The sequence below is a fragment of the Malania oleifera genome, chromosome 2 (assembly GCF_029873635.1).
Source record: "Malania oleifera isolate guangnan ecotype guangnan chromosome 2, ASM2987363v1, whole genome shotgun sequence".
Classification (NCBI taxonomy): Eukaryota; Viridiplantae; Streptophyta; class Magnoliopsida; order Santalales; family Ximeniaceae; genus Malania; species Malania oleifera.
In genome coordinates this window covers 87659774-87671378 of record NC_080418.1, presented here as the reverse complement: position 1 = coordinate 87671378, position 11605 = coordinate 87659774, and the positions used below count along the sequence as shown (strand labels likewise).

At 37.0% G+C, this 11605-nt stretch overlaps 1 protein-coding gene across 1 annotated transcript; it reads left to right on the top strand.

Annotated features, from left to right (window-relative positions):
* The first annotated feature begins 10024 nt into the window (after positions 1-10024).
* LOC131149026 (uncharacterized) lies at positions 10025-11120 on the top strand. The gene has a single exon (XM_058099063.1). It carries the CDS (start codon positions 10095-10097, stop codon positions 10980-10982), a length of 888 nt encoding a protein of 295 aa, XP_057955046.1. The 5' UTR covers positions 10025-10094; the 3' UTR covers positions 10983-11120.
* The last annotated feature ends 485 nt before the right edge of the window (positions 11121-11605 follow it).

Sequence of the window (11605 nt, the reverse complement as noted above, 5' to 3'; positions counted from 1 at the left end):
AAAGAAGGACGGGACTATGAGGATGTGTATAGACTATAGGGAGATTAACAAAGTGACAATCAAGAACAAGTCTCCTCTACCCCATATCGACGATTTGTTTAACCAGCTTCAGGGTACACAGGTGATTTCAAAGATTGACCTCAGATCTGGCTACCATCAGGTAAAGGTGAAAGCAGAAGACATCTCGAAGACGGCCTTCAGGACCAGGTATGGGCATTACGAGTTTCTTGTTATGCCATTTGGTTTGACAAATGCTCCTACGGCATTTATGGACTTGATGAATAGAGTCTTCCACCAATACCTAGACTAGTTTGTTGTTATTTTTATTGATGAAGAACAGGTCTATTCAAGGAGCTATGAGGAGCATGAGACGCACTTGAGGCAGGTTTTGCAGACACTTCGGGAAAAGAAGTTGTACACCAAGTTCAGTGAATGTGAATTCTGGCTTGAGAAGGTAGTGTTCTTGGAGCATGTTGTATTTGGAGACGGTATTTCTGTGGATCCTAGCAAGATTAAGGTGGTAGTGAATTAGGCTAGACTGAGGAATGTCCAGGAGATCAGGAGTTTCTTGGGGCTAGCTGGCTATTACCACTGTTTTGTTGAGGGATTCTTAACTTTGTCAGGACCTTTGACACGACTAACGAGGAAGAATGTCAGATTTGAGTGGAACGACAGTTATGAGCAAAGTTTTCAAGAATTGAAGCAAATATTAGTCACAGCACCAGTATTGGTTATCCCATCAAGAGGTAAGGGGTATGTCATTTACAGTGATGCGTCCTTGAAGGGACTTGGCTATGTATTGATGTAGCATGGCAGGGTAGTGGCATATGTGTCCAGGCAGTTAAAAGAATATGAAAAGAACTACCCTACACATGATCTTGAATTGGCTGCAGTGGTACACGCATTGAAAATTTGGAGGCATTACCTGTATGACGAGCAGTGTGAGATTTTCTCCGACCACAAGATCTTAAAGTATTTCTTCACATAGAAGGAACTGAATATGAGACAGAGAAGGTGGTTGGAGCTGATAAAGGATTTTGATTGTGCCATCAGTTATCACCCAGGGAAAGCAAACGTGGTAGTTGATGCATTAAGCAGGAAATCCAAGGAACCAGTGTTGGCAGCTATGGAGATCCAATATCCGATCATGATGGATCTGGAGAGATTCGGCATTGAATTAGTTGAGAGTGGCTCTCAGGCTCACATTACCAGTTTAGTGGTGCAGCCTATTCCAAATGAGAGAATTAAAGCCACCCAGAAGGAAGACCCAGAATTAGCAAAAGGGATAGACAGAGTACAAAATGGTCAGGGAGAGGAATTCAATATTGCAGATGACAGAGCTTTGCGGTTCCATTCCAGATTATGTGTTCCTGCCAATACTGAGATCAGAAAAACTATTCCAAAGGAGGCTCACAGATCTTTGTATACAGTTCATCCCTGTAGTACGAAGATGTACAGAGATCTGTGAGAGTCGTACTAGTGGAGTGGTATGAAGAGAGAGATCGCCAAGTATGTAGCCCAGTGTTTGACGTACTAGAAGGTAAAGGCTGAGCACCAGAGGCCGGTGGGGCAGTTGCAGCCCTTATTTATCTCAGAGTAGAAGTGGGATCATATATCTATGGACTTCATGTCAGGACTACGGACGACATTACATGGCCAGAATGCCATCTGGGTGATTGTTAACCATTTGACTAAGACCACCCACTTTATACCTATCAAGATCAGTTACTCCCTCAACTGTTTAGCAGAGATCAACATTTAGGGGATAGTTCGTTCTCATGGGCTGCCAATATCGATTGTGTCAGATCGAGACTCTAGTTTTACGTCACATTTTTGGAAGAGTCTGCAGGAAGCACTAGGGTCTCAATTGTCATTCAGTACGACATTCCATCCTCAGTCAGACGGGCAAACTAAGAAGACGATACAGATACTAGAAGATTGGCTCTGAGCATGTGTTTTGGATTTTGGGGGTAGTTGAACTCAGTTCATGCCGTTGGTAGAGTTCACATATAATAATAGTTACTAGTCCAATATTGGCATGACACCGTTTGAAGCCTTGTACGGTAGGAGATGTTGATCTCCTTTGTATTGGGATGAGATAGGTGAGTGGCGAGTTGTGGGGCCAGAGCTTGTGCAGCAAGCATGTGATAAGGTTTGGCTTATCAGAGACAGGATCAATGCAGCTCAGAGCCGACAGTAAAGTTATGTTGATAATCGCCATAGGAATCTGGCATTTGATGTAGGTAATCATGTATTTTTGAAGATAGATCCAATGAAAGGGGTTATGCGATTTGGGAAGAAGGGTAAACTTAGTCCTAGGTTTATCGGTCCATTTGAGATTCTAGATAAAGTGGGGCTGGTAGCCTACAGGCTAGCTTTACCACCTGTGTTGTCCAGGATCCATGACATATTCCATATTGCTATGTTAAGGAAATATGTCACAGATCCTTCTCATATCATCAGTTATAATGAATTAGAGCTTAGTGATTCACTGGTGTATGAGGAGGTACCCATACATATTCTGGATAGGAAAGTACAGGAGTTACGTAACAAGAAGATTCCTTAGATAAAATTTTTGTGGAGGAATCATGCAGTAGAAGAGGCTTCTTGGGAGTCCAGGTAACAGATGAAACAGAAGTATCTATATCTATTCCAAGGAGTCTAAATAGGTAAATGTAAGTAGTTAGGTAGTATTTCCTTTACAGGTATATGTAATGGTTTAATTAGTGAGTTATTTTAGTTTTGGGAGAATTTTTCTTTTGTATATGTAATCTCCTAAGACTCGGAATGTAACCACAGTATTCCTCCGCCATAAGTGAGGGTAAGTAATAAAATAAGTAGACCATTTTCTTGTTAAGGGATGACGAGTTACGTAAAAAGTAAATTTCGAGGACGAAATTTTATAAGGAGGGGAGAATGTAACGACCCAAAGAATAATGGTATTTAAATAATAAAAGAAAGGGATATGGAAATCAGAAACAGAAGGAGGCAGTCGACTTCGTCGACGAACGCTTTGCGTTTGTCAACGACGTTGCATTTTGGAAAGGATAAATCCCAGGAATTTTTCAGCTCCTCACTGAGGAATACAAGGGACTCATCGACAAGGGTATAACAAGAGCTTGTCGATGAGGATGGGATTCTTCGATGAAAATATAATTGGGCTCATCGACGAGGTGACGTGGCTCGTCGATGAGGAAATACCTAGAGAGGTTTTGGGCCATCTAAATTTCGTCGACGAGGAGTGGGTTTTGTCGACGAAATTATTAAAGGACTCGTCGACGAGATGACGTGGCTCGTCGATGAATCCAGGCTTATAAATAGAGAAGAACTCAAATTTTTAATGGAAATTAAGCGCAGAAACACTCTCTCTCTCATCCTACGGTCCTTCCCCCTTCTCTCTTTGATTTTGGGCCGGATTTCCTCCGATTTGAGGATCTGAAGCCACCGCGATGTTCCTGAAAAAGTTCTCTCCAAGTCTGCCAGAGCGGATTGTCGGTGGGGCTGAAGTGGAAACCATCCCAAATCCAGGGTAAGGTTTTCTACTCAATATTTGGATTTTTGGCAGTTGTAGAAAGTGTTATACGCGTAGAAATACTAAACTTTAGTTCTGGTGAATATTGTTTCTAGGGTGTTGAGTTGGGAACCCTGTGGGTACGGGACAGATTTTCTTAGGGGCTTTTCAGGAATCAGGTAAGGGGATAAACTAAGCTAGTATTTTATGAAAACATGTATATTGTTATAGCATTCAATTTCGGAAAATAAATATATTTATCCATGATTTATATATTTGGAAAAATGCTGTTGAAAATGATGGTATGTTAAATATGCAAAAACCTATTAGTGTGACATGAGTATAAATTTTTATGGAATACTGTTTTCTGGGAATGTGTTAATGATACGGATTTTTATAATGGAAAACTGGCGTACGGGCCGAGATTTTTATATGTTTTACCGGCGTGCGGGCCGTGCTATGGATGTGATTTGCCAGCATACGAGCTGTGCTATGATATGTTTGCCGGCGTACAGGCCGAGCTATGGTAAAATGTGTAATTCCGATGTACGGGCCGATGATTTTCATGATATACGTATATATGCAAAATGATATGATTGATCTGATAATTAATGATATGAAATATCCATGTATCACAGTTTCAGTATATGTTATTTGATATCATAACCTGATTGGCTTGGTCTAGGCTAGTACTTGCACGGTACCGTTGCTATGTGTCCATGGTCTTCGTGATCATGATATTTGTGTTAATGTCATTGTATGGAGTGGTGAGAGATTGGATGGTTGATGTGGTGTTTAAGAAGTATGTGAGCGCCCCTAGTGTACGGACCAGGTCTGGCAGACCCATCAGACTTATAGACTGTACTTTTGACTTGGCAGTGGTCGGCCAATCATTGTCAGGTCCCACCTTCGGGCCACACAACCCAGTCATGTGGGGGTAATACATGACAACAACTAGCTAACCTACTAGGAATGTTTTTGTATTATTATTATATGAAATGAAATATATTATGAAAATGCAGTATGTTCTGCCATGTTTTGATGATATATATGTCTTCCCAGATTTGACAAAACAGTTACTGAATATGTTCTGTATGGTATATGTATAACACAGAATACTCATGTTGCCACACACTGGTATTAGTTCATTTCCATTACTGAGAGGTGTCTCACCCCAAAATTTTATAAATTTTTCAGGAGCCCCTGATAGAAGAGCGGGTAAAGCCCCGTTGATCTAGTATGGTAGATCTGCCCTTCCAGAAGGGTAAGTATTTTGATAGGGTCAGTTGTATTTTTTGGAAATGGTCCTAAGACATCTTTTTGGGTTGAGTGTTGTGTATATATGTATACAATGATTGTAGTAATTCTGGTATTGTAGTGTATGATATAATGAGGTGTTTGTGATTTATGTTTCCTGCTACATAGGCTTCCGTGATGTGTTTCTGATGTATCCGTGGTAACCACGGGTCCAAGTGGATTATAATCTGCTGAGTTGGGATTTGTGATATTGATTTTATTATTAAAAAAATGGGGAAAATAAGTAGGTCGTCACATACTCCGTCCTATAAGGAGATTTGTAAACGGCGTCGCTTCGCCCGGTTAAGTGAGCAAATAGTGGAATTCTTGGGTGGTTGGCCCAAGGCGAGGATGTAGGTATAATTGGCTGAACCTTGATAAAAATATCTTCTCTCTCTCTCTCTCTCTCTCTCTCTCTCTCTCTCTCTCTCTCTCTCTCATTTAAATTTCTGCACTTTAATTTCCGCAATGTGTATGTTTATATTTATTGTTATAATTATTTTGCATACACATATTCAATTTAAATGAGATATGTTCCACACGTGTATGTTTATATTCATGACTTAAATCATCTAACACTACGCCTTTTTTTTTTAATTGGGATATGATGTGGTGAATCGACGATCTTAATTAGCCAAAAAGTTTTTAAAATCCAATTCACCCCCTCTTCTTGGGATCACACCATTCTCCTCATATGTTACTACTCCTTTTGATTAAAGTAATCACTTATTTCCTGTTAAGAATGAAAATGGAGTGGTTAATCAAAAGGAATATAATAACATTATTAGTAGCCTGAGATATGCAACTAATTTAACTAGACCTAACAATGCATATAAAGTAGGAATACTTAGTAGATTTTTTGGCAAGCCGAGTAAAGAACATTGGAATGCTCTTGAACGTGTAATGAAATATTTAGTTGGTACCAAAAATTATGGCTTATTTTTTACAAAGTATCCTATTATACTTCAAGGTTTTTGGGATGCTGATTGGAATACTTTGTCAGATGATTCTCTCTCTACCATAGGTTATATTTTTACTTTAGGTAGTGGTTCTATTGGTGGGAAATCTAAAAAACAAACAATAATTGCTAACTCAACTATGAAAGTCGAGCTTATTGCTTTAGCATCAGCTAGTGAATAAGCAAGTTGGTTAAGAGATATGTTGTATGAAATCCTATTTTGAGAAAAATCAATGCCACCTATCCTAATTAATTGTGATAGTACTACTGCAATTGATAGAGTGAACAACCGTTATTATAACGGTAAATCTAGACTCATAAGAAGAAAACACAGTATTGTGAGATCATATTTGAGTAGTGGTATCATTAATATAAGTTATATAAAATCTCTTGAAAATCTTGCGGATCGATTAACTAAGGCCTTACCAAGAGAAATGGTATGGAATACATTGAGGGTGATGTGATTAAAGTCTGTAAAATCATGAACCACATATAAGGATACCCAACCCAAGGACCAGAGATCATGTAATTTAGTTCAATGGGAAGAACGAATCATATGGTGGTCGTAAGAAATGCACTATTATTTTTATACTCATCCCTATGGTTTAAGTGCATTTATCCTGTAGTTAATCTGTATCTCTTATGAGTGAGCTGTCAGAATCACAAGAGCACCCTTGATAGATTTCACCTATGTGAGCATGAAAGTGGGGCCGCTGTCTATGAGAATTGAGCTTATTCTCAAATATGGTCATGAAACTGGAATTAACACAAAACTGAAATGTGCTGGCTATTAAAACTCATGTCAATATCTAAATGATTATGTGTGAGCAGTAATACTTTATTTCCCTTAAACAATCATAGTTCAAGTTTGAGACCATTACTGACTCTGAAGTAAAGATTATTATTCACTAAGTGAAAGTTCAATGCAGAGCACGCCTTCATTATGCATAATTGTTCATCTTTAATTGTTAAACTCTTTACATGCATGGTACATACATAATATTAAAATGAGGGGGAAATTGTTGGTGTATTTCAATATTATTATACTATTAGTGTATTTTAATATTATTATTTTATTTATTATCTTGGAAAAGAATATGTACCTTGGATTGGCTTATGATCATTTATTCATGTATCTCATAAATGCATAAGATTAATTATATGGATGTACCTTAAATCTAAGGTTGCATTTACTTAATATATACATAACTTATTTATTAAGTACATGGAGAATTAATGGTCATTTTGTGCCTATAAATAGACTCTTAAGGCATTAGCACATTACATTAATTTATTCTCTCCATTCTCATCATATCATCATTTTTTTTGAGTTTAGAGAGTTTGACAAGCAAAGAAATGTTTTTTTTTTTTTTTTGTAGTTTTGGACTCATCTGTTTGTGCAAAATTGAAAAGAGTCATAGAATTCAAATCGGACTGTTGTATTCTGATGGAAACAAGTCTTAAAGAGTTCTATTACACCGGTTCGTGGGTTAAGCCAATGAAATGCATGAGACTTGAATCTCCTTAAAAAGAGTGAGATATCCGTGTATCGGTCTATTTGTGAATCGTGATTTTATTTTTATTTTATTTGTATCCAAGTTTTATTATTTTATATTATTAGTTTCCTAACAAATATAAATTATAATTTTTTCACTCAATAATATGCTTAATTTGCCAAAAATTATCCGGCTCAACCCGCTTTGACATATCTATTTCAATTGTGAATGAACAAAATTTAAAATAAAAATGAAAAACAAAAGAGTGGGGCCGTGGTACCGCTGGTTTCAGTTTCAGGCTGCCCTGCCTCTGAACAGTTAAATCTTGTGGCCCACACAACCAACACCGTTCAATCAGAGTCACCAAATGAATAATAAGATTCCCCTAACTAGGAACCACCTGCTGTTCAATAATGTGCACTCCTTCTTCCTATTATCCTCTAAAAATAATAAACTAAAAATATTCTAAGCATAAATTAAAATAATTCATTTAAATTCATTAAAAATAAATTATTCTCTTAATCCACCAAAAGAGTTACATATGCTCGGTTTTATTTAAAATTTAAAATTTAGAATTAAAATCTATAGATCCAAAGTTCATGTATCTTTCCTCCCCTCCTATAAAGTGTCATTTTGCGGAATTGACAAACTATTTTTTGGGTGGTTTTGGGTTTTCTCAATCCCAAAAGTTAAACTCATAAGATTAGACTTTTACTCACATTTAATAACTGACCATTAGCTCCTTCCACAACCGATGTGTGATAATCCCAATAATTTTTCCTTCACACATCAGGTTCTAAACGACAGCACTACTTACCACCCAATACTGGTATCAGAGCCCATGGTTCAATGTTCTCCCCAAGTTGCCGAGTACATAGTGCTTCTATTTGGAGTCCGATATGTGAGGAGGAGATTATTGAGATTATCTCACATCGATTGTGGAAGGGGCTGGTGGTCAGTTATTAAGTGTCAGAGAAAGTCTCATCCCATGAGTTAGCTTTTGAAACCACCCAACACTATCGGCAAGACTATTAAAATTGTGACCCCTAGGGTGTGGTACAGGTGGTAGTGCGAGCTGCGAGAGTGCTTTTCAAGAAATCAGGTGTTCAAACCCTTCCGAATTCGTTTCCGCCCCTGAACTCCTAAATTTATCCTCCCTTTGGAGTTGTGGGATCAACTTCAAGGGGCGTAAGGTTAGTCACGTGAACCGTAAAACTGATGCGTAGATATCCGATGGGTATTCCAAAAAAAAAAAAAAAAAGACTATTAAAATTGTGAATGAACAAAATTTTAAAAATAAAAATAAATAGCATAGGGTGTGGGACAGTCAGCCTTGCCCCTCAACGGTTTAAATCTGGTGCCCCACCACCGAGACCATTCCAACAATGAATAGTTGAGATTCCCCTAACTAGGTACCACACTACCACGTGCTGTTCAATAATGAGCACCACACACACACACAAAGTGGACCTCCATTATTTTATAGCCACAACTTGAATATTAAGTTAAATGGAAATAAACAAATAAAATTGGGTAAATAAGTTCATAAATGCATTAAAAATTAATAGATTGAAGGGAAAAAAATATTATTATATACGCAACAGAATAATAAGAACTAAATAAATAAAATTAATAAATCTAATCATAACTTATTTCCGTCATTTATAAGTACACATTAAAGCAGGACTAATATTATTTGGACATGTAATGATTGCTTAAATTACTAGACGAAGCGCATTACTTTTCACTCAAGTCACATAAATTAAAATTAACAGTCTAGGCGACAAATGGTAGCCTAGTTATCAAGCAAAGATCGTCTAGTTATCAAGGACAAAACGAACAAACATTACGCAAACATGTCAGTGACAATAAAGTTTTGTCAACTACGATTGTTAGACTTTTAATGTTTAGGAACGAATCGAATTTATGATTAGAATTGATAATCTAAATTATGAGCCGTGATTGTAAAATTTAAGGGTAGTAATGTTTTGTTTCATTTGGGTACAATTTGGGTTTTCATTGTAATTCTAAGATTGATTTGGAATGTATAATAGGTGTATGATGATGACTTATCTTTAAATCAATTCAAAACATATAATGTAATAGTCTAAAACAAGTTTCAATTTCTTATATCTCCCTTTCATTTTCGCCTCTTTGTATTCTTTTATTTTAATCTATTCTCTTCTATCTTTAATTTTCTCTTTTTCTAATATAAGTATTTTCATCTCTATAACTTTCTCCATCTTCCTATCATTTTTATGATTTTTATTACTATGCTCCTATTCTTACAATTCTGACATTTGTTTGCATAAGGAGTCCATTCCACTCCATCTCAATCTCATCATTATTGTCCCTTTTAAAGACACTTGATTTTTTATCAAATAAAATTAATTTATTAATATTGTAAAAACTGATTAATTTTTATGGATCATGGATTTTGAAATTTAAATTTAAATTTGTATGAATTTACAAATTTAAAAAGAAAATAATATAATTTTAACTTATATTTTATATAAATTCATACAAATTCAAATTTAAATCTTAAATTTCCTCCATTCAAGTTTATAATTTAATTTTGAAACAATATTCTTTAAATTAAATGGTAAACTGCACCTTAACAAATTTACTATTGTAAAAAAAAAAAAAAAAAAAAGTTACAACATTCAATAAATTAATTGATATAAGATTGAAACGGTGTATTTATAAAATTATTTTTAAAAAAAATATATAAATTAATGTAATTTTTTTAAAACTACTATAGTTTAAAGAAGAGGAATTCGTAGTCTATAACAATAATTGTAGTCATCCCCTCTCTCATTGTCCACACCTATACATGGATGTCCGACCCCTTCTTCAACCCCTTTTACCCATCACCACTGATGCGGCCGCCACCACCGCCACCACGTCTCCCTCGGCCTCCGCCACCGTCACCACCTTGATTTCTTCTTCCGTAGATGACAATAAGCATGATGAGCTCGCCGACGTCATTTCATCAAACTCCGGGATCATTCTCCGACTGCTTTCCATCGCTTTCGTCGGAATATTATCCATATGGGCAAACTACGAAGCGTCCAAAGGATTCGATATCACCGTCGTCAACGACGCCCGCGACTCGCCAGCCGGGCAGCGGTTCGATCTCTTATTCGTACGCAACGACGAGGCCAGGAGAATGGTCCTCATTGCAGCTAAATTTCTAGATAACATTCTTTATTCCGACCACCACCTTAAGATGCGAGTCAACAGCGTCACCGCGCGGCTGGCCGGACGGAACCTGACCAGCACGGTGGTCGTTAAAGCCACGGGGAATCGTGATTTTTGGATAAATATAAGCCCTCAGATACTGCAAGAGAGGGACGTGAACCGTGCGATGGCATCGGCCTTGCAGCATGGAATGGCTAAGATATGGCTGTGGGGTAGCCACCTCACTGCCCCGGCGGCTCTTGTTGACGGTATTGTTGAGTACATAAGCCTTTTGTCGGGATCCGGTGCAGGAATATTGGACGCCGGTGGTGTATGGTCGCCGGCGCCGGGCAGTAATACTGTGTGCTGGGAGGCTAATAATACTGATCCTGTGGCCGTGGCGCGGTTCTTGAGTTTTTGCGAGAAGCGGGAGAAGGGGTTTATCGGACGGCTGAGTAAGGCGTTGGAGGATGGGTGGCACGACCGGACGGTGGATGATGCGCTGGGGGTGCCAGCTCAAAGCTTGTGTGATTCTGGTTAGCACGATTAATGTTGTTTCCTTTATTGTCCACTAGTTCGTGAGCATGTTGGCAGGCAATTATATGGGATGGGATCAAAATGGCTTGTGATAATTGTCATACCTTGGACATGGAATAAATCGATGTCGTTTTCTTTCTTATCTCTTTTTTATTCTAATCATTTAATAAACAAATTATTTAATACAAATCAAAATTATAATTGAACAAATATGAGAGTATAAACCAAAATTACATATAATTAAAACTGATGCTAAAATATAAGTATTATCAAAGAAAAAGGGACGAGAGTAAATTAATATATATAATTACAAATTCTAATATGAAGCTCACCATAAAGTAAAGTTGATTTGGAGGACACTTGAATAGAAAAAAACACAGGCCAATTTTAATTGATAGCTTTTATAAGATATCAAATTACAAGCTCAACTGTTAAGAAATATTTAAATGCGAAAGCAGTAATCCCCATCTTCTTAAATCTAACATAAAGATCAAAATTCCTATTCTATACCGGCTACAATAGCATAGTTCGTGTCCACGGATTATTGTAGAATAAATTTAAAAAGGTTTTATAAGAATTATAAGTGTAAAATCATAATAGGCACTTCTCATAAGTCACTTCTAAATA

Bases quoted from the DNA above. Each gene is read 5' to 3' on its own strand.
- LOC131149026 (XM_058099063.1), top strand. From the start codon at position 10,095: ATGGATGTCCGACCCCTTCTTCAACCCCTTTTACCCATCACCACTGAT.